The sequence below is a fragment of the Glandiceps talaboti genome, chromosome 8, assembly GCF_964340395.1.
Source record: "Glandiceps talaboti chromosome 8, keGlaTala1.1, whole genome shotgun sequence".
NCBI classification, from domain to species: domain Eukaryota; kingdom Metazoa; phylum Hemichordata; class Enteropneusta; family Spengelidae; genus Glandiceps; species Glandiceps talaboti.
In genome coordinates this window covers 22,501,243-22,521,981 of record NC_135556.1, presented here as the reverse complement: position 1 = coordinate 22,521,981, position 20,739 = coordinate 22,501,243, and the positions used below count along the sequence as shown (strand labels likewise).

The 20,739-nt window shown below is 36.8% G+C and overlaps 1 protein-coding gene across 2 annotated transcripts; it reads right to left on the bottom strand.

Moving 5' to 3' along the window:
* Nucleotides 1–679: 679 nt before the first annotated feature.
* Nucleotides 680–18,214, bottom strand: LOC144438566 (mothers against decapentaplegic homolog 1-like). 2 transcript variants are annotated; one of them, XM_078127649.1, is made up of 7 exons: nt 18,071–18,214; nt 16,617–17,229; nt 8,179–8,418; nt 5,665–5,775; nt 3,165–3,290; nt 2,425–2,646; nt 680–1,666 (listed from the first exon to the last, which is right to left on the bottom strand). In XM_078127649.1, the coding sequence occupies exons 2-7, from the start codon at nt 17,014–17,016 to the stop codon at nt 1,266–1,268; spliced, it is 1,500 nt and encodes a 499-aa protein (XP_077983775.1). In that variant the 5' UTR covers nt 17,017–17,229; nt 18,071–18,214; the 3' UTR covers nt 680–1,265. The 2 variants fall into 2 exon arrangements, with proteins under 2 accessions (XP_077983775.1, XP_077983776.1); XM_078127650.1 differs by lacking the exon at nt 3,165–3,290.
* Nucleotides 18,215–20,739: the final 2,525 nt, after the last annotated feature.

The following is a 20,739-nucleotide window of genomic DNA, read 5'->3' as shown; positions in this document are numbered from 1 at the left end:
CTGCAGAGCAAAGCTACACTTTTTTTCCACAACTTTCACAATGCTAAACTCCCAATTTCAGATTCCAAACAGTACACATGCTCACATCTACTTGTAGTTAACAACAGCTTACAATTTAAATGACTTTTCATACAGTATCCACTAAACATCACATTTCAGAAAACAAATAAGTTTCAGTCACTTTCCTGCGTTCTCCTCAACAATTTGGCTTTTTTTTCAACTTGTGTGACAAAAACCCGTCCTAGAAAAATGTTTATTTAGAAATAGAAAACTGACATGATTTATCATTTTTTGATGAGATACAGGTCAGAACACAAATACACAGTACTTTGCAAGGCAAACAAAATCTCAATTGCACCATGGCACTTAGCATTGTAAGGGTTCAAAAACCCTTTTTAAGTTCTGCATGAAAAAGAAATCGTACAAAAAGGCTAAAGAACACAGACATCAGAATAGAGCTAAAACACAAAACAGGGGAAATTATATATATAATGCGTGTGTGTGCATGCGTGTGTGTCTGTCTGTGTCTGTGTGTGTGTGTGTCTGTGTCTGTGTCTGTGTGTGTGTGTGTGTGTGTGTGTGTGTGTGTGTGTGTGTGTGTGTGTGTGTGTGTGTGTGTGTAACTTGAAAACAGACTTCATCTTTCTCATTACACTAGAATTGGATCTGTTGGGGTGGGTGTGTATAGCCAAGGGCATGACATTTTAAGTTGTATGAAATACCAGTTACGTGGGTATACATGACACCCTACCAAACTATCCCACTACCATGGCTCAGCTATTGCAGGGGGGTTCAAAGAAAGAAAACATTTTCCTTACAAGTCTTAAAGATTTTTGTCTATGAAAAATCCTCTAGTTTTTGTTTTTTACATACAGAAATCCTGTATTGCATTTGCTAACAGTATCAATTTTGCGTGACAACTCAGAAGGGGAAACTATGTCAAATAAACAAATGGCTTTAATGGTTTCTTGAAGGAAGGAAGGAACAGAAATTTAGTAACATTTGATACAGTCCTTTGAGGATTTCAAGAAGAACACTGAAACTTTTTTCTTTTTTACTTCAACTTAAGAACTCTATTATTGAGGTATGTCCCTCATCAAAATAGCACATCAGCCTATACTCTTGTACTCTTTAGAAAAAAAAGGGGAAAAAACAAAGAAAATGAGACAACTGAAGTTTTAAGTTTGGCATCATAAGTAGATATTCAGTAATGTGTGAGCAACAACAACAAAACATTTCAGTAGAATGGAAAAACACAGTTTACATCATGATACAGAGGAAATAGGATTATGCGGAGAACCCATCTGTGTGAGAACTTTGTCTAACCACTGCAATGGACCGTGTAGGTGAATTTCTATCCAACATGGCGTACTGGTAACATCCTGCCGGTGGTACTCCGCACCCCAGCCTTTCACAAAGCTCATACGAATTGTGCACATTTTTGTAAGTTCATAGACGGCTTCAAAGCCATGGTTGACTGATTGAGAGAGGAGTCCAGCAAACTCCTGGTTGTTGAAGATCTTCAGACTACAGCCTGGTGGGATCTTGCAGACAGTTGTTGGATGGAAGCCATGCGTGTAATTACAGTTACGACTCTGTACAAAGATACTGCTGTCACTCAGACACTCAGCATATACTTCACCACCAACGTAGTACAGATGAACACCTACAACCCAAAACAGACAATATATGTAGATATTTTGTTATCTTAAAGTGTTTCTGTTAAAGTTAAGTAAAATCTACCAAAGCTCACAACAAAACTTAGCGTGTGCACCCCCACCCCCACGAAAAAAAATCACAATGTTGAAACTGAAAACTGAAATATAGTTTACAGTATTCCTCCATCATTTTATCAAAGTTCGTAAAGATGAGCAAAATGTCCAAATTCAACAAAACAGATTAGCTTTTTTTTATTAATGCAGAGACAAAAAATAAATTAGCTGCAATACATGCTTTTCAAAAATTAAAATAAATAGTGATTTTTGGCATGTGTATATTACACCTTGACATCCAGACTGGCACCAGTGCCTTGGGAGATTTGAAGGGTGGGGGTGGGGGTGGGGGTTCTCATAATCTTCAAATGGTTTGCATGTTATTCATTTCAAATTTTGTGAAGAAAATGTGCTCAAGTTTTTCCCCTCGGTTACTAGTAGTCTCCCCAAGGGCTTTATGTTCACCCTGACTGTTCGTGACCACTCACTCAAAAGAACACAATAGTGTTGTTGTTTTTTATTTATTCAAATAAAGGGTGAAAAACGCCCAAAGATTTCAGCAAGCGTACTCGACATTAAATAGTGTTCAAGTATATCTAAGAATTACGTCACACTTGATAATTAACAAGACTCGTTACAAAGTAGATTACAGAAATAGCAAATGTTACATGTCAAAGAGATCCTGTAGTTGAAGTGACACTGTTCAACTCACCTTTACCAATGTGTCTTCTAGTATTTTCTATTGTGGAGTTCCTATTAACATTGGACAGCAGTCCGAGACAGAACCGATCTGAATTATTTGAAGGATCTGTGAAACCATCCACTATCACACTCGTACTTGAAGCGTGGAACAGTTCGCCAACTCTTGAGTTCAATTCATAGTAGGCTATTGAGCACCAGTATGGGGGCTCCTGATAGGTGATTGGCGTTACATCTGGAAACAAAGAAGAATATATCTTGATAATACAGAAAGCTAGCACTTTTAACTAAATCTGAACACCACACCAAACTAAGAAGAACCCAAACTCAAAATTTCTTGGCAATGCTGTAAAACTAACTAATGATTAAAAAAAAAATATAACCTCTCACGGAAGAGGGAACCATTGCAAGTCTTTCATTTCATTCTTACTACAGACGAGAATATGGAACTGGAATTTCAGCAAAAATTAATGCATTTAAACATGGACAAACAGATTCCAAAAAAATGCAAGTTTTTAGAATTGTTACTGAAATGCAGTTGAAATTAAAGAGTGATAAATTTATACTCCTGTACTCATTTCAAAAAATTTCATTTTCAAAATGTGATATTGTAACGTTTTAAATTTTGCCAAAATTTCCATGCTGTAGGATTAAAACAATATGAAAGGTGGTGTATTGCCTCTGTAGTTAATATGAAGTTAACATGTCAATGGTCCTGGTTCTCTCATGAGAAATCACAGAAAAGAAACTGACCCAAAGTGCCACTAGCTGTCCTTGTAACGAGAGACAGCCCATCAATGCTGTTGCATCGAACACTATGCAGTATGCTTGTGTTGTCTTCTTTCATTAGTACTCCCTGTATCACTGGGCTATTTGGTCCTACAGAAAAAAAGCCAAGCATCACTTAATACACCCATCACATTTCACACACATGCTTACCCGCTCAATTATATATAACAACAACAGCTGACTTTCAGGTTCCATGATGAAATGCACAAGTGAATGTTGTTGAGATCATGATTTATACCATTATCAGAAAATTTGCTGTACGCACTGTAGTCATTAAACCACCATAACACATATCTATCACTTGAAGTATGTTATTCAAATGAAGGGACAGTCACCAATGTCGCTGCCACCCCCACCCCCCTCTTTTCTCACTATATTTGAGGATGCACACTACATCTTGGAACCATCTTAAGATCCACTGTTGTGTAGTCAGAGTTGTACACCAATGTAATGCTATGGATGGAAAGATGTGATCAAGTCAGTCCACAAGTTTCTGTATCATGTACACAATGTACACAATACCCAGAATACGAAATATTGTGTGCTTACATGATTTCAATCAACAGTGTCAATTTGATATTTTGTTTTCACAAAATTAAATATTATATTTTCATAACACTGTCTTGTCACGCAAGTCTTACAAAAACGTTCAGGCCATTTAGTTCTGCACAAGGCACATAAGGTGACAGATTTATGCAAAGGTTCAGCAGGCTATTGATTTCTGCAAATGTAATCTTCTTTATACCGGGGGTAATTGTTCACATACACACACAAAATCTACAAGTTGGGAAAAACAGGATTAAAGTCACCAAATTCTGCAAATGACATATCAGGCCATTGATTTCTACAAATTTGAAGGCATACCTGGCCATTGATTTCTGTAGATTTAAATGCATATCAGGCCATTGATTTCTGTGAATCTAAATGCATATCAGGCCATTGATTTCTGTAATAGGTACATCAGGCCAATGATAGCTTCTTTCCTCTCCGTATTACTGAGTCTGGTCATGTAATATACTCAGACTATCTCTGAAACTCAACTAGATCAGGAGCCTTCTTCATGTACACTTCATTACAAATGTATTAAATTAAATGCTCTCCTTGTTTGATTGTATCTGTATTGTGTTTATGAGAGTAATTTTCAGTGAGTTCTGTTATCTAAATTAAATTGACAAAGTGCTCTTCTAAATTCCCTGGTCTAATAACATGCCACTGATACATCAAGACATGCTATTACACCCATATATTAATGAAATTAGAGTATGGAAGCCATTCATCACAGACATTATCTTCTTCCAACACATGAATAAATACAAAACGATATTTCTCAGTTATTTATGATGTTAAAATTCAGGGCATCAAATGTCTAAAAGTGACATAACATCTTGCTTCCTTGCAGAAAGTGATATTCCATACTGACGTCAATAGTGAGCTAGCCTGTCTCCAGGCACTGGCTGTGATTTGGCTTTCTTCAACAAGGTGTAGGAATAAGAATGGCAAATCTAGGCTTATGACTATGGACTTTAACAGTTGACACACTGACACTTAATATAAGCCATTGTATACTTTGAAACATTTTGTAAGCTTTTGCATCTTTCATTTATTTTCAATAAAAAAGTTCTGTCCAAGTATTACATTGCCATAATGTTGCCTTGATTTCCTTGATGTTTAATGTAACATCTCGTGTATACAATGGCTGGCAAAAGAATGACTGTTTCTATTTCTAGGTTGCAAAATGATTGCACCAAAACATATAAATGCTGCAAATTCCCTAATGATGAAGAAACAGACCATTTTAATTTGGTGTAATTGCAACTACACTGCATTTTGAGAGGTTAAATTGCATGCAAAATTTCAAAATGTGTAGCTGCAAACATCACCAAGTTGTAGCCTGTGATTGCAAGAATGTTTGCCACCAAAACAGCTCTATTCACCAACTTATTGCATTGCACAGGGCTAACGACAAGAGTGTGTTGTGATCTTTGAGATCACAACTTTTAAAATTTCAGGTGTTCCATTACAAGAGTTCCTGAAATCATTATCAGCATATTTGCCATCCTTGAAGTGTATATCGTTGCTTCATTTTTGACTTCAAACCTCTTCCCAAACTCTCTCTCTCTCGCTCTCTCTGTGATAAAAATGCTGTCAACAAATCCGCTGCCCTCAGAACATTTACAATTCACTGATGCTGAAAATCTGGTATGAACATCTGGAACGAACACAGGAAATGTGCTAACAGTTTGCTAACCCCTTGTCCATCAAACTGAAAGGCTAAATATTTAAATGAGTCAGTCACCATATTGACTAAGTTAACATGGGCAATTTAAAACAGTGACATTGTGAGTGATACCATGGTGGTAATTACCAGAGCATTTAATCTCCTGGTGTAAGTAGTTTGTCTATAGTGTGAGCCCCCAAAGCACAGTAACTCACTGACATATAAATTGAATAATGTATTGCATACCTGGGGATGGTTGTGGTCCTATTTGAGGTTGGTTGGTTTCCATTGGCTGATCTTGATTCTGGTTCTGATTTTGGTCCTCTGGCGGCATGTATGCTGGTGGAGGTGTTTCAGCTGAAAAACACATAAATAAGTAACTACATACACATCTTTTGAATAACCTGCAGAATCACACTTTACACAGATCATAGTATACGCTGCAGGTAATGATCAAACAATAACAATGCATTCAAGTACAAAATGTATACACTTCACATGTATATTCTGATAAATTCTGAATTCAATGTAACATTGGTGAAAAATTGGGATATTGAATCAAAAAGAGGCAGACTGACTGTAAAGGTTGAATCACCAATCACTTCATCAAGTGCTTTGAGGAAAGCACCAACAACTACTTCATGGTAAAAATGTCATCAAGTATAAAATCCATGGGGTTTTTTTAAGTCAAGATTATTACAATTTAGTTTTATGAAATGACTTGCTCTTCAAGAAATATATTGTTAGTAGCCAATTTTACGATGCAGATGGAAAACATCAGGAATGACACTTTGGATAGTATATGCTATGACATTGTGGTGAGATTGCTGTTACATCTTGGCATATTTTGTACATATTACACACATACCCTATAGGGCTGAATCACGCAAGTCCACTCTCAACAGCATACAGCAAACATATTCTAATAACATTGTATGCATTTACAGCCCAAAGCTTTCATGTCGCCAGAGATGTGTTTAAATTCATGAGGTGAAATACACAAGTGTGCAACAACTTCAAAATTTAGGGTGTAATCAATGAACACAGGACGTGCAACATTTCTAGATTTGCCAAAAATAATAGCTGCATTAGTTTACCAACACAGGTTTACTGAATCAAGATAACATCACATCTGAAACATGACACACTACTCTAATTTGATTGGAAATACTTGCAATTGCTTAAATAATAGCACATGCACACCTGCAAAGCATGGGAAAGCAAATACTTCACAGCTTATACAGAGAGAGCAGAGGCTTAGTCCCCATCTGACAGGTGTGTATGCTGTTGTAAAACAACCATGTGGTAGAATAGGACCATGGAATCTTAGTAGGAAACTATAACTAGAAACATATCTACTTCTTACTAATCAGAAATATCAAATAATAGTTTGGAATTTGTGCAATGATGAAGTGCTGAGAAGGAAGAGGGATGGATATATGGATTTACCAAATCAAACTTTGAGTTTCATGCAATGAGAAGGGGTAGGACCTGTTGTGACTGCCAACTTTGTTGAAATTAAGTTAACCATCAGTGCTCAAAATCTCATCTCACTGAGAATGTGAGAAGTGAGATGATTATTTATCTATCAAATCAAACTCTGACATTCATTCAATGATGTGCTAGGACTGGAATGGATCATGCTCTTCTTGTTACTCTCACTATTCATGTTGAAATTACACTAATCAGGAATGCTTAGATTCTTATCATTCACTAAACTTCATGAGGTAGGGCAAATAAAAGTTCATTTGATCAGTACACAGTGTTCATCTTTGGAATGTCAGTTAAGTAGGAGATTAGAAAGAGTAAGTCTTCACTAGTAGATCACAATACATTTAAACTTTGCAGTATTACTTTATAGAAGCCCTGTCATGGAAAATTTATCTGTTGGACAACACATTACTACTTTGCAGTGTTTCAGGTTTATAGAGACCTTGTCATACATGGGGGAAATTTAGTAAACTAGAAATTACCTTTCGACAACATTACCACACTGTGTGTGTTACAAACAACTTTTAATAGCAGGGCAAAATGATAGCTTGATGTAAGGAAAATGTGACTAGTGAAATGATGTTTGTGTGCTATTTTTAACAAGATGTTAATATCCATATGCCAATCCAGGCTTGTTGTTACCTATGCAATATACACTATCATTTTACTGTTTACAGACAGACAGACAGACAGACAGACACACACACACACTTATACTATATGCACATAGCACGACTGAACTCATTTCGCTGTAATAAAAGTTATATGATCATCAAAAGTAATACATGATGATGTGTTTATTTCATTGTTCTGCATCACCTGTAAACAAACTCTGAAAGAAACTAGCTACACTTCAATACACAAAGTATCTACAATCTGCAAGAAATATCTGGATTTTGATATTTGACCCTGAAGGTCAAGGTCAAAGTAAAAGGTCATGGTCTTAAGAAATCTTGCTCCTGATAATATGCAAGACACTTGAACAGTGTCTCTATGTACCAGTTTTTGAGTCACCTGGTATATATTGATTTTGAATGACAAATATGGCCACCATTTGGTGAAATGTGCATATGTCGTGAAACAAACTGATGTACATATTTCCTACACAATTTCTCATCTTTGTGCCAGATTTAAAAGAAATCAGCCATTACACATCAGAGATGTGTATGGACAAACATACATACATGGATAGAGCCCCATTGTAATAGCTCCCTCTGGGAACTGCTCCAAATGGACCCTAAATATTGCTATATTAGAGTCGATGCTTACCTGGCAAAGCAAATGGACTTCCTGGCTGTGTACTTGGAGCTGGTGATTGCTGAGGCTGTGGATGGGATGGTGGTGGTCGTTGTGGCCCACTACCTCCACCTGGAGGTAATGGTGGATTTTGGAAACTCTGTGGATAGGTTGCATTGTGTGGATATGCAGGCTCTGGGACATTCCGAAATGCGAGTAGACTATGAGATGGGATACCTTCACTGTGACGAGGGACCAATACAGGAGGCAATACTGCAAGATAATGAACAGGTATAGATTTAAAAAAAAAAAACAGTTTTGTCTTTTGTTTAGAAGGAAACCACCAGTAATTCAATTACAACAGGACTTCCTTATACAGACAAGTTACCAGCCTTTCCATAATTTTGTAAGCAATGAAAATCACAGAACTTTTCTGATCAATACCCATCTGCTATATCATTTCTCGTCCATGATATATATTTTTTGTGAACTATTGACTCCATTCTGATTGTAATGTTTGGGACTGTGGTAAGCAAGGCCATGACCTACCCTATGCTAAAGACTATCTAGGTCAAATGTTTTGTTCATCAAAATAAAATTGTCAAGTCAGATAGCCAAGTCTCTGGGCAAGCCATGAATTTTTTTATGAATGATCTTCTTGACAAACATCATATCAAATTGAATCAAATGTATTGTTTAACTTGTTTGAGTATATCTACAACTCATAGGAGTGCATTCACATACCATGCACTGTAATTTGTCAAGGACGTTAATTTTTACTGACAAGACAAATTGTCTGTTTGCCTGGCCCTACTTTTTCCACATTTAGGAAGATATGGATGGTAACTTTGCATAAAAAAGTAATTTTGCTTGTGTTTTATTTTAGCACAAAAGAAACGTTTGGTGAAATTAATTTAAAACAAAATTTAATATTTCAAAGAACTTGAACAAACATTGACGATACTGCAGTACTTGCAGGTTATCAACATTCTCAATTCATTTATCTATTTTGAGTTTCACAAATCCTGGCTTTAGAAGAAAATACATCACTACCTCCATAGTATACCACTTAGAACCATAAAATTAACAACACTTCATTCATATATGACAGATAGATTCCAAATTGTTATTGAGTTGTCTGGTACACAAGTAATGTCTGTGTACACCTGGGTAGAATCCGTCTCCAGGTAGAGCTACCAAACTCTATATACATTCTTATCATGGTCTTCAATACACCAGGAGTCTCTAAGTCTGCCTACCAGACTCCTCCAACAATTACATTTCATAGTCACCTAGGGCAAAGCACTCAAACTAAATCACTAGACCCACTGAGTACATAAATCCTATGTTTTCAATCTTATAGCAAGATATGGCTGTGTGCACTTTGCTGCTTCATCAAAACATTTCTACAGTTTCACCCTGTAAACTAAGCCAGCCATGACTTCCTACTGTTTGGCAGCTCCAAATCCTAGACATGCCATCACAATCATGGTTGACAAGCCAACAATCAATTACTGGACACACTTGGAGAACGGCTACCTTTGACCTCACTAGGGCAATGACACCTGACCCTTAACCCCAAGTTTGTTTCATTCTCATACACCATAAACATAAACGTTCGACACCATGAACAAGAATATCCTTTGCAGGACATGTAATTCAGCCAACCTACTACTATTGTTCTCAAGTTACTGATACTGTAGTGAAGACCTATACATGATGCTTGTGAAACAAGTTTGTGTAATGACAGTGCGATGCCATGAAGTCTTCAGTTTCAGACAAAAATAATCAGTTATATCTGCCTTCAGATAATCATGCACTTACTTATTTACTTTGTGTACGTTTTGTAATGCTACAAATGTTATTTCATGTTTTCTTTTCAGAAAAATGTGTAAAACATGTTTGGTTTTTTTTTTTATCAAACTGAAATGTAAAGATGAAACAAATACAAATTAAAACTTATCTCAAACGAAATGAATAGCTTTGGAAAGCCACCATTTATAGCAACAAACCCAACAAATGTTACGTACAGCAGTCAAACAGAACTAATTAATTATATATTTGAACTCTATTGTGTTGATTCATAAAAAAATTTCAGACACAAAACGAACATCTACCACTTAGTATTATACAGATGAAGTTCACAAGTTACAGAGCACAAGATCAGTGCAGGCCACTAGAAATCAAACAAATGTGGGCAAAAGGTTGTGTTGGAAAAATGTCTTCAATGTCCACTGTCTTACCTTTATCATACCTTTTAAATAAAATTGAAAACACAAAAATTCCAAAATAACATTTAAAATGTTATCTTTTTAACAAGACTCAGCCCCATTCAGTGACTCCAGAGATGGCACTTTGCAAGCTACGCAAGAGTTGATCAAAAAATTAATATTCATGTGATCTCAAGTCACTCTAAGTCACTCTCTTATTGGTGCCTGTGATTTTTTGGCAGCATGAATGAATATTCAAGTCTCAGTCAAGAGGTCATTTATAAAAACACATACATACATACATACATACATACATACATACATACATACATACATACGTATGTACGTACGTACGTACGTACGTACATACATATGTACGTACATACATACATACATACATACATACATACATACATACATACATACTAAATGATGTTGAAGAAATGGTCGTCTGAAATTAGATAAATCAAAACAAAAGTGAGGAATTACAACTTTTTGATGATTTATGAAGTTTATGTATGTTTTATGTTGAAGCTGTATCTCTGATGAGAACACATAGAACAAAGGCACGAATATGTGTACACATGTTGATTCATTGTGATTATAGTTGTTGAAAGTATGGGTAATACTACATGTAGTTTATCACTGTTTTATCAAAAGAAAAAAGTCACAGCTAAACAACCAATGTCTGTTATAAACTTGTAACCACATCAATGCATGTCTTATGTTAATAAAACATGCATTTTCAACTGCTAGGAATGTTGACATTTTTTGAATAAGGCCATCATCTGTGGGTTAAAAACACAACTTTATGCAAATGTAACCACTTAGGATGATTGCACAATATTTTAGTCATGAAAATTGCATGTATAGAGTTACTATACTGCTATTCAGCAACCTCTGATGATCCATTGAGAAACAAACTTGTAAAACTTCTCTCATCCAAGGTTTTGATTAATATAGAGCATTGTATCTAACATTACAATACAGGTCAAACTTTTACACCTCCTCTCCCCTCCTCCCCCTGCAGGTGTTTGTACTAAATGGTGCAACTTTTCAGACCATGTGCTAACATGTACAGGACACATGGCTGGACCTCACAACAGTAACAGCTATACAAACAGGATACAAACCAAGAGATGAATGCATTAGCTGTTGACAGTTTACTTACCTCTTTCATAATAGATAATGGGCTTTGTTTCATTGAAGACAAAAGGTAAACTTGGTACTTTCACAAGCTATGAATCACATCTGATCAGATAGTCATACACACCCTAGAACTCAGACTTTACCCATCTGTATTTATATGACCACTCAATAGCCCCAGTAGTTTGAAAGGGTTTTCTTTTGGAAAGGCTTTGAAATAAACTTGGTACTTTTACAAGCTATGAATCACCCTAGAACTATTTACCCATCTGTATTTATATAACCACTCGATAGTACTTAGTAGTTTTGATTTTTTTTTTTGAATAGCAAGTTGAGGAACCCAGTTTCTTTACATACTCCACAATTTCAGAAGCAGTCAAACAATATGAGAAATGATTTTACCAACTACAGTACCATATTTCACATGTGAAGTTACAGACTATTTTCACATATTTTGGGGTGCTACAAATATTACTGAAATAATTTTTAATATCCATGATCTGTGATGGGAATGATAGCTTAAAAAACTAACAGCCAAGAATCCATGCTGATCTGGCCTACTAATTGTTTACCCATACTATAAGACAAGAGACCATGGATTTACAGGCCAGTACTGGCAGTAATATGGTACAAAAAAATTAATTCAATTTTTTGAGCTAGGAAGATGCTTTGACAAAAACATCAATCATCATGATGTGATGTATGTTTAGCAATGAAATGGTAAAATGACTATACAGTCATTGAAACTTCATGACTACTTATTTGTTTTTGTCTTTTTTTCACCTCCATAAAATTCCCATTTACTTTCAAAGCACTCCATGCAGGGTAGCAACGGGTGTGCCAATGGATCTCTCTAATCTTGGTTACCATGACTGGGCCATCAAGTCTGGTGCCAGTAGGCTGACCTGAAGTGCAACATGATATATACAATAACCCCATATATTTACACTTGGTCTACTTTCAAGGAGAATGGCACCCAAATATATCAGCAAAAAACTCTACAACTGTCATTCACACACATAGGTCATTTTGTAAAGCAATGCCAAATTGCAATGATGGGGTGATAACCTGCAACTCTACTAGATCAAGTACACAGGAAGTACCATTCCTAGGCTATGATAAACAGCTGTATTCCAATGTAGCGAGGTCATCGTTTCATAAACAGCACAATATAAAAAAGATTTTTGTAAACATTAAACTTTACTTTTTGATAAAAGAGTGGAAATCTAATGTATCATTGCTTTCACATTTGGGTTACCTCGCTGCATAAATTACAACTAGTATCCATAATCCTTTGTAAGAGAGAGAACATCTTCGACTATTTTTCCCACCTGGTTCAGCACTCTGATGGTACTAAAACAATGATTTTCTATACCCTGAGCCTTTCAAGTGTTACACATTGAAAAATGTCAATGTAGCAAGATTAAGCTCTAGTTCTTTTCACTTAGTAACAATGTATCAAGACTGGGCTTTATTTCCATTCAAGTGATACAATGTGACTAAATCCACTGCCAGCTTGAACATTTTTTTCTACAAGTGGGATCTATGTTTTAAAATGACTGCCTGGCATATCATGCTTTACTAGTAAAGCAGTATATACTGCAAGACTTTGAAAATATATTTCCCCTGATATGAAAGGGAACTTGTGTTCAAAGCAGCTGAAATATGCTGTGACAAGCTTGTATTTCAGAAAGTGTGCACTTAATGGGCAGTAGTTTTCTATAATGAACAATCCCAAACCTCCACAGGAACAGCAAGTTGCCATCACAAAGACCAGTATTGCTAAAACTGCCATCAGGATATGCCAGACCTAGGCACAGTAATAAAAGTTACCAAAATTCCTTCATTCAAGAAGACTATAGAAAAGCCCCCATAAAAACATTTACCACCACACATTGTAACTGCAGTAATCTTGCTTTCCAAGTATCAGGTGACAATATATTTCACCTGAATATCATGTATTTATTCATTCATTTATCATTTATTTCAGCAGCGTCTGATGTTGTTAATTAAAACCATCATAATGTATCAATCATACTAATATCTTCAAAATGTTGATTTTTTTATGGTGCCTAGAAATAGAAACGCTGACTTTCCTCATTTATCCTTTTCACTCTGGAAGAGGATGGGTGGCGATCTAGAAGGGAGTATAGTCACTGAGTGTTTGGCAACACATAACACCACTGTCTCCCGTGGTTGATACCAGTGAATGCATTACCAGCAGGAAATCAAGAGACAGGGTACAGACTGAATTCCCAAACCCTTGGTGTGTTTGCAGCTTACTAACTGTGCATGAATTCAGTACAGGCAATGTGGCACCACTAAATGAGACAAGTCTTTGTCCCAATCCAACATCACACTCTTTTCAAGTCTAATTATGTGCTGTCTTGACAAAACAAGACATACTTCAAGGCTTGTTTTCTATTGTCCAATCATTGGACATTTCCTAGGAGAAATTTGGCTTGGAGCCCTACATTTTTGCAAGACTGGAATTAAATTGGCCAGCACAAGACTGTCGACCTAATCATGCCAATTGTACTACACTCTAAATGAACAAAGCTGACATATTCTTCTATCTTGCTTACTTCTCCGTGTTCCATGGATTTAGTTTTCCCAATGCTATATATATATTGACAAAATAAACTTGAGATATCATCCAGGTACTTTTTTTATTGACAATCTGAAATGTTACATGTAATCTGGTCTAAATTCTCTAATTACAATGGGCGCAATTCTTGTCTGAGAAAATACAGCGCACTTGGATGTTATGACGTTGTCAAAACTGTCAGTACACCCCTACCCCCTCACAAGCAAAGAGTATAACATATCATGGAGAATAAGAAACAAGTTCAGACCCTTTCCTCTTCAATGGAAACCCTCAGTCAATGAAAAATGTAATGTTCAAGTGGTTTTACTCAACTCAGCCAGCACCCCATCATGTATATCTTAAATCATTCCATCTCTTTCCTGACACCATGTTTTAATGTTTTATTCTGTCCAAATTCAATCAGAGATATTTTTGATCTTATATTCAGCTTTTTAAATGGACATTTTTTTCGAATGACTATACTTCCTATCCATTTATTATCAATAGTTCATGTATTAAGGGTTAAATTTGATATTGTGTTCACTGGTTTCCTGTCGATTTTCATGCTAAAAGTCGCAACTAAATCAGGAAATTGAATAAAATAGTTCTCAACTAAGCGGATTTGACTGAGCCTTCATAATTCAATTGAATAGCTCTATATAAATGCTTCCATATTTTGAAAGGTCAAAAGTAACAACCACGTAGTGAACAAATAGTACTTCCAAAATACACTAACCTTTACCATTCTTTTCAATTTCATTTATAATATTTAATTTATTTATTTTTCAATTACTTACTTAAGCAGCAAAATATCTTGGGCAAAAAGGCCTTTATCAGTTTATTTTCTCAATTTCTTTCGTTAATAATGTGATTAATGTGTCAACTTTACCTTGTACCTGAATGATTACACAAAAGCATTCCTTGATTAATAGCTACATAGTGTACCTTGTAAATTATTGACGGAGGTCAACTCTGGAAACACTTTTCCAGTTTTCCAGTTGCTTGCTTCTGTGATGGTTAAAACCCTTCCCCATGAAAATGTGTCATTTATTTAGCGAGTCTGACCTCATTCATGGTAATATGTATGAAGCTTGTAACACTTCAGCTGGTAATATACATTCATGATGACTAAGCTAGCTAGCCATACCAATCTGCATTATTCATTTCATGTTTTCTCTGCAATCCCATGACCTTACATTCTCTCCTGGACTCCCAAGCTGAGATCCAGGATAGTGGAGCACATAGTTACTCAATGAAGTCAAACATCATAATTAGCTAACCACCCCTGTGATTTATATGCACAGAATTCCTTCTATGAATATTTGGCGTAGTCTAGCTGTCATATCTATGCCTCGAATAATTGCATTAATTTAATCACATCAAGCTTCAAAGATTAATCAAACCTGCCTCCTGCTATATATTTCAATGTCATGCACAGACTCCATACAATTACCACAATTGGTATACACAGCTTGCTTGAATGAAAGCTAGGGGCTTGATGACTCTCCGTTTTTTTATTAATTTTCTTAACTAGTGTGAACAGCATTATTTTACATATCTATAATTTTTAAATGATACAGAAGTATGTAGAATGATTTATGAGAAACAGATCTTGATCTGCACATGACACTAAGATTTAGTTTTAAAAATGTGTTTCAATAAGCTGGACTACCTCAAAAAGTCCTCCATTCATTCCATAAATAACAAATAAGAAAACCTGATACTGTCAGCAAAACTCAACTCCATCTCAACTCTTAGCTTTTGCTATGTTCACAGAGCATCATCATATCAACTCAGCTTATTCCCCAAATACAGTTGCCATCATCCTTTGCATGTCTATGTTGTTGATACTGAAGCTTTGTCACTAGATGTCAAAAAGGGCAAACTGGTATACAAAACAAACATATATAGAAAGCAATTCCACTCCATATAGCTGCTGTAAAGTACCTGACATAGAGGTGCTAATCCAACACCAAAGTATGTCACATTAACACTTGCTATCTGATAAAATCCATAACAATAGGGTCTGCAGTAATTATGTGCTATTTGAGAATTTTATGACCAGCATTCCATTCACCAAGCTTTCACTGGAATAGTGAAGATTAACAGTTTATATAGAGAAAATCAGAACCATATTCGTGGGTGGCATTAAACCAGTAAAATTTTCAACACAGAGATTGACTGGAGAATTATAAATATCTCGGTTACTAAATCAATGCTGATTGGTTGGTGGCCATCTGTCTAATTGAAAGACACCAATCAGAAAGTGTGAGTCAACTGTAGACTCATGGGCACCATCACTTCTATTTGTGAATGAAAATGACCACAACATACTAATTAAATGTTTGAAATAGGAAGTAGGCTATACAAACACTACTACTTTCAAAACAAAGTCTTCAACAGGAGAAAATTACCATCACAATTTCTTAAAATAATAAACATTAAATTATAAAGTAAACAATATCTAAATATACAAATAATGCCAAATCCAGTGAAACTACAGCTGTAGTATTAATTAAACAACATACCTGGGCTTTCAACTCTCTTATAATGGTATGGGTTGATGCACACTTCTTTCTGTTTTGTTCCAAAAGCATATTCACAGGAATCAAGGGCTTTTAACTCATGATGACTCTGAAGATCTGGCCATCGCCAAACTCTGCAGTATATGACATGTGGAAGGCCTTTTCTATGTGACACTTGAAGCCTTCCATCAAGAGAACGGGGAATGGTGACACATTTACTAGGTTCTCCAGGACGGCTAAGAGCCTTTTCAAGTTCCTCCATGGCCCCTTTCTTTTTCTTCAATTTTTTCACTAAAGCATCAACTGCTTTTTCTGCCCATTTCTCCTCCTCATCACCCTGTTTCCATCCGAGCAGCCGTTTGACTGCTGGGTTCGTAAACGAAAGTAGACTAGCCATTGTCATTTTTGCTTATGGGTTGCCCCACTAGGTATGAAAGTCCATTCAACTGGAGGCACAGGGATTTCGCTTCGAAGAAAAATACAATATACACGTCGGCTTGATCCTTCAAAACGTCTTGGTAGAATTGGCGAAATCCTGTCTGCGAACCTCACGATTGCCAGGTGAACGACTGATAGTTGTTCTTTGTACTCTTAACAATACACGGGGTTAGAAGTGCTGAAAGAAAAACATAAAGAGTAAGACGGTGAGAGAATCAAACACAAGCGTCTTTTGACAGATATATATAACATCAACGAAACCACACAAATACACCTTCTGTTGTAAGACTTCCGCGTTCATGCCGAATATTATTTGATTGTACGTATGCAGAGGTATCGACAACAAACAGCCGTGCGAAAACATACAAAATCCCACCTATACGATATAAGGTTGTGGGGGTTTTTCTCGCCTAAATTCCACGAATGTGACAGTTTCTAAATACATCAGAACATGGGATTAAACAGCTGGCATTAGGCTCTGGACGAACGTGGGAGGGTCCGTTCGAAATTGCCACTAAGAAAAATGCGACAAGAGTTCAGTCAATTGAATTCCTCATTAGTGCTTCTGTTGCGGAAATGTCATGAAATAATAGTCTCGCTATTAGAAAGTTGAACAATTCACCGGAAGATCTCCAAAACATTCGGAAGTTGATAGCAGTCGTATTATCCAACAAGCAACATTCAAAATGGCGGCTAGGGATTCAGATCTGAGCCCCAGGCTTACCGCGCACTGTATCGTACTCCAGAATGCGGTATAGGCCGTCTGTAAATATACCAACAGATGGTTCAGGGTAGGGAAAATCTTCTCTAAGGAGCAAACAGTTGCAGATATTCGTGGCGAGCTGCTGGTAAAAAACAGCGTTTGTGCAGCGAGCAGCCTCGAGGCAGTCTATCATTACACTGTACTGTCCCTGATATAGCAACCCTACGAGTAGTCAACATGGCGTCGTCCATTCAATGACTCAAATTTCGATGCGGAAACAGTCGAGAACATTTCCTAACAATGGTCTAAAACTTACCTCCTACTTGGCAGTGACTCTCGGAGACGGTCTGTTTCGGAAACTACAGCGACCGGGTCGGGGAATGAAGTGCGAGATGATTTTCCATGAAAAATTCCTATCTTTACGTTTTCACAACTAGTACAGAACACTGGCGACACTCAGGCGAACGGCTGATTTACTATCATAGCAGTACGAAAAACGTTCCGCTACTAATTAATTGGGTAAAGTTACGAACTATTTTCAGATGTCGGTCCATTTAGTATCCTAACCATCATCACTAAAATAACCACGCGGTTATTATGCGAGGCAAGTTGCTATCGATGATTTTAAAGAAAATTATTTGTCTTGTAAATTTATGGGTTTTAAATATAGGAACTTAGTTTCTGCGGAGGCATGTTAATTCTGATTCTATGTGACTAGTCAACCTGCCTCGGCGCCTATGCGCAGAAGTAGCCTGACGTCACAGATCCGGCGACACAGAGTCTGCAATTTGACACCTCCAGTTGTACACAATGCCTAGGGGTGGTGCAAGCGTGGGCTGGACTATGATTTCGGACAACAGACTGACAACTTGTCAGTGAAAATTGCTTTGTTGACTGGACACTTTACTGACAACTTGCATAAAGGCATCAAGGACAGTGCATAGATAATGTGACATTTGCATGTCTGATGGCATAAAACATTTCGAAAGTGCTCCTTCCGACCAAATTCATCTTAGAAAGTCATGAAATGTAACCAGCTGGTATTCAAAATGGAGAAAAATCGAAGCAGACATCCAACTACCTCCACAAAGTTACTTTTGAAAAGCGTTCGTCCGCAATAGAGACAATTCAATGAATTATACTGAACTGACCAAGAGCGAAATCCATGCGTTCTTTCAGCGGGTCACGTTCGTTGCAACTTTCTACGACGATCTTTATTGAAACGCGCCTGGGAAACTAATCAATCGATTTAACCGAGAATAAAGAATCTTTCCCCCGTGATTAAAATGATAAAACAGTCTCTTTTCAGTCTCCTAGCGTAGCAACGATTTTAACGTACATGTATGTAACCGTGTACAACCAGTGTTCATAGAAACTCCATGGAAACGAACTCTTGCCCCTGTCTTTCCCAACACACTAAAGTGTATATTTTCTCAGACCATGTAGGTAGACTTATACCACACTGAGAACGTTCACGTGAACATTCAACAGATAGAACTATCAATTAATATTACGAACACACCATTTGTATGATTTTTTTTAAATGTATAATATTGTCTGTACATTTTTAAATCATACAAATTGATTCAAGTGCCTGTGAGACAGTGTGCGTGTTTGGGTGACCCTCTCACAGGGGCACGTATTATTGCTCAGATTGTCGTTTAAAGAAAATATCGTATGAATCCTGCTGCTACAAATGTATCAATATCTAAACTACTAGTAGAAAAACACTAAGTAGGAATATATAGTTAAAAGGTTGTTATATTTAGCCTGTAGACCAGGAAAACAACAATCTAAGAAATATTACATGCCCATATGGACCCTCTCCAGATCCACCCCAGGGGGTGCTCACATAGTAAGGATGTATATACATGTACTTTGGGTTTTGATCCCAGTTTATCAACTAATATGTAGACTTTATTTTTTGAGCATTATGTAAGTTTTGACCACGCACATGTACCTTTTATTCGATATTTTGGACAGCGTAGTTTCCAAGTTGCCGATTTTCGAATTTTTCCGTGACTTTTTACTTCTCTTTTCTGCCAGAATAGATATTTGACCCTTAGTTTCTGGCTGAACTATAGACTTTTGACCCCCAGTTTTTAAAAAATTTTTTGTAGTGCTTGTGCTGTGTAATTTCAATCCGCCAGGGTACACCTGTACCCATTACCCAGCTAAGTACCCCAGGATCCCTTCTTACTAATACTACTAACGAAGTGCTGCCATGGAAACGTGAAAGTGATGAAATCACTATCCAACATTTAGACACAACGCTACGTATCTTGTTTTATGTAACCTTGTTATTTTCTCAGTTCGCAATGTGCATGTACTGCAACTCACGTGGTTCATTTTGGTCAAGTAATTTGCGTGAATAAGTTGCAAATCCTAATATAAGGCAGTGGGAAGGTATGTGTGTGTGTGTGTATGTATGTATGCATGTATGTATGTATGTATGTATGTATGTATGTATGTATGTATGTATGTATGTATGTATGTATGTATGTATGGATGGATGGATGGATGGATGGATGGATGGATGGATGGATGGTACAGAGTCCACCCTATAGCAATTGCGACTGCAATTGTGCTAGCTAAACATGTGTGCACATGGCTGTATTCTTTACAGACTGTTAGAAGGACGAAACACTTTCAAACATGTCTCTAGCCTTGAATTCATCCTTACCTAAACCAGTGTTCCATCTATGTGGGAAACGTGGCATTGTTACTTGTACGCTTCTTTAGCCCTGTAGGCTGCATTCATAAACACCTCTGGAGGAGGGGAGGTTGGGAGAGTTGAGGGGTACTTGAAACATTTCAGCATATGTCTGAGGGGGGTACCTGGAAAAATGTGATTAGGAAGGGACACCGTACTTCCATTAAAAAAATGTATTCGGTGGTAGGATGACGAGTAGAATGCCAAGACCAATTTCAGATTTAGAAAACCCTGGTCATTAACTTGGATATCTTTTCAACACCATCTACAAG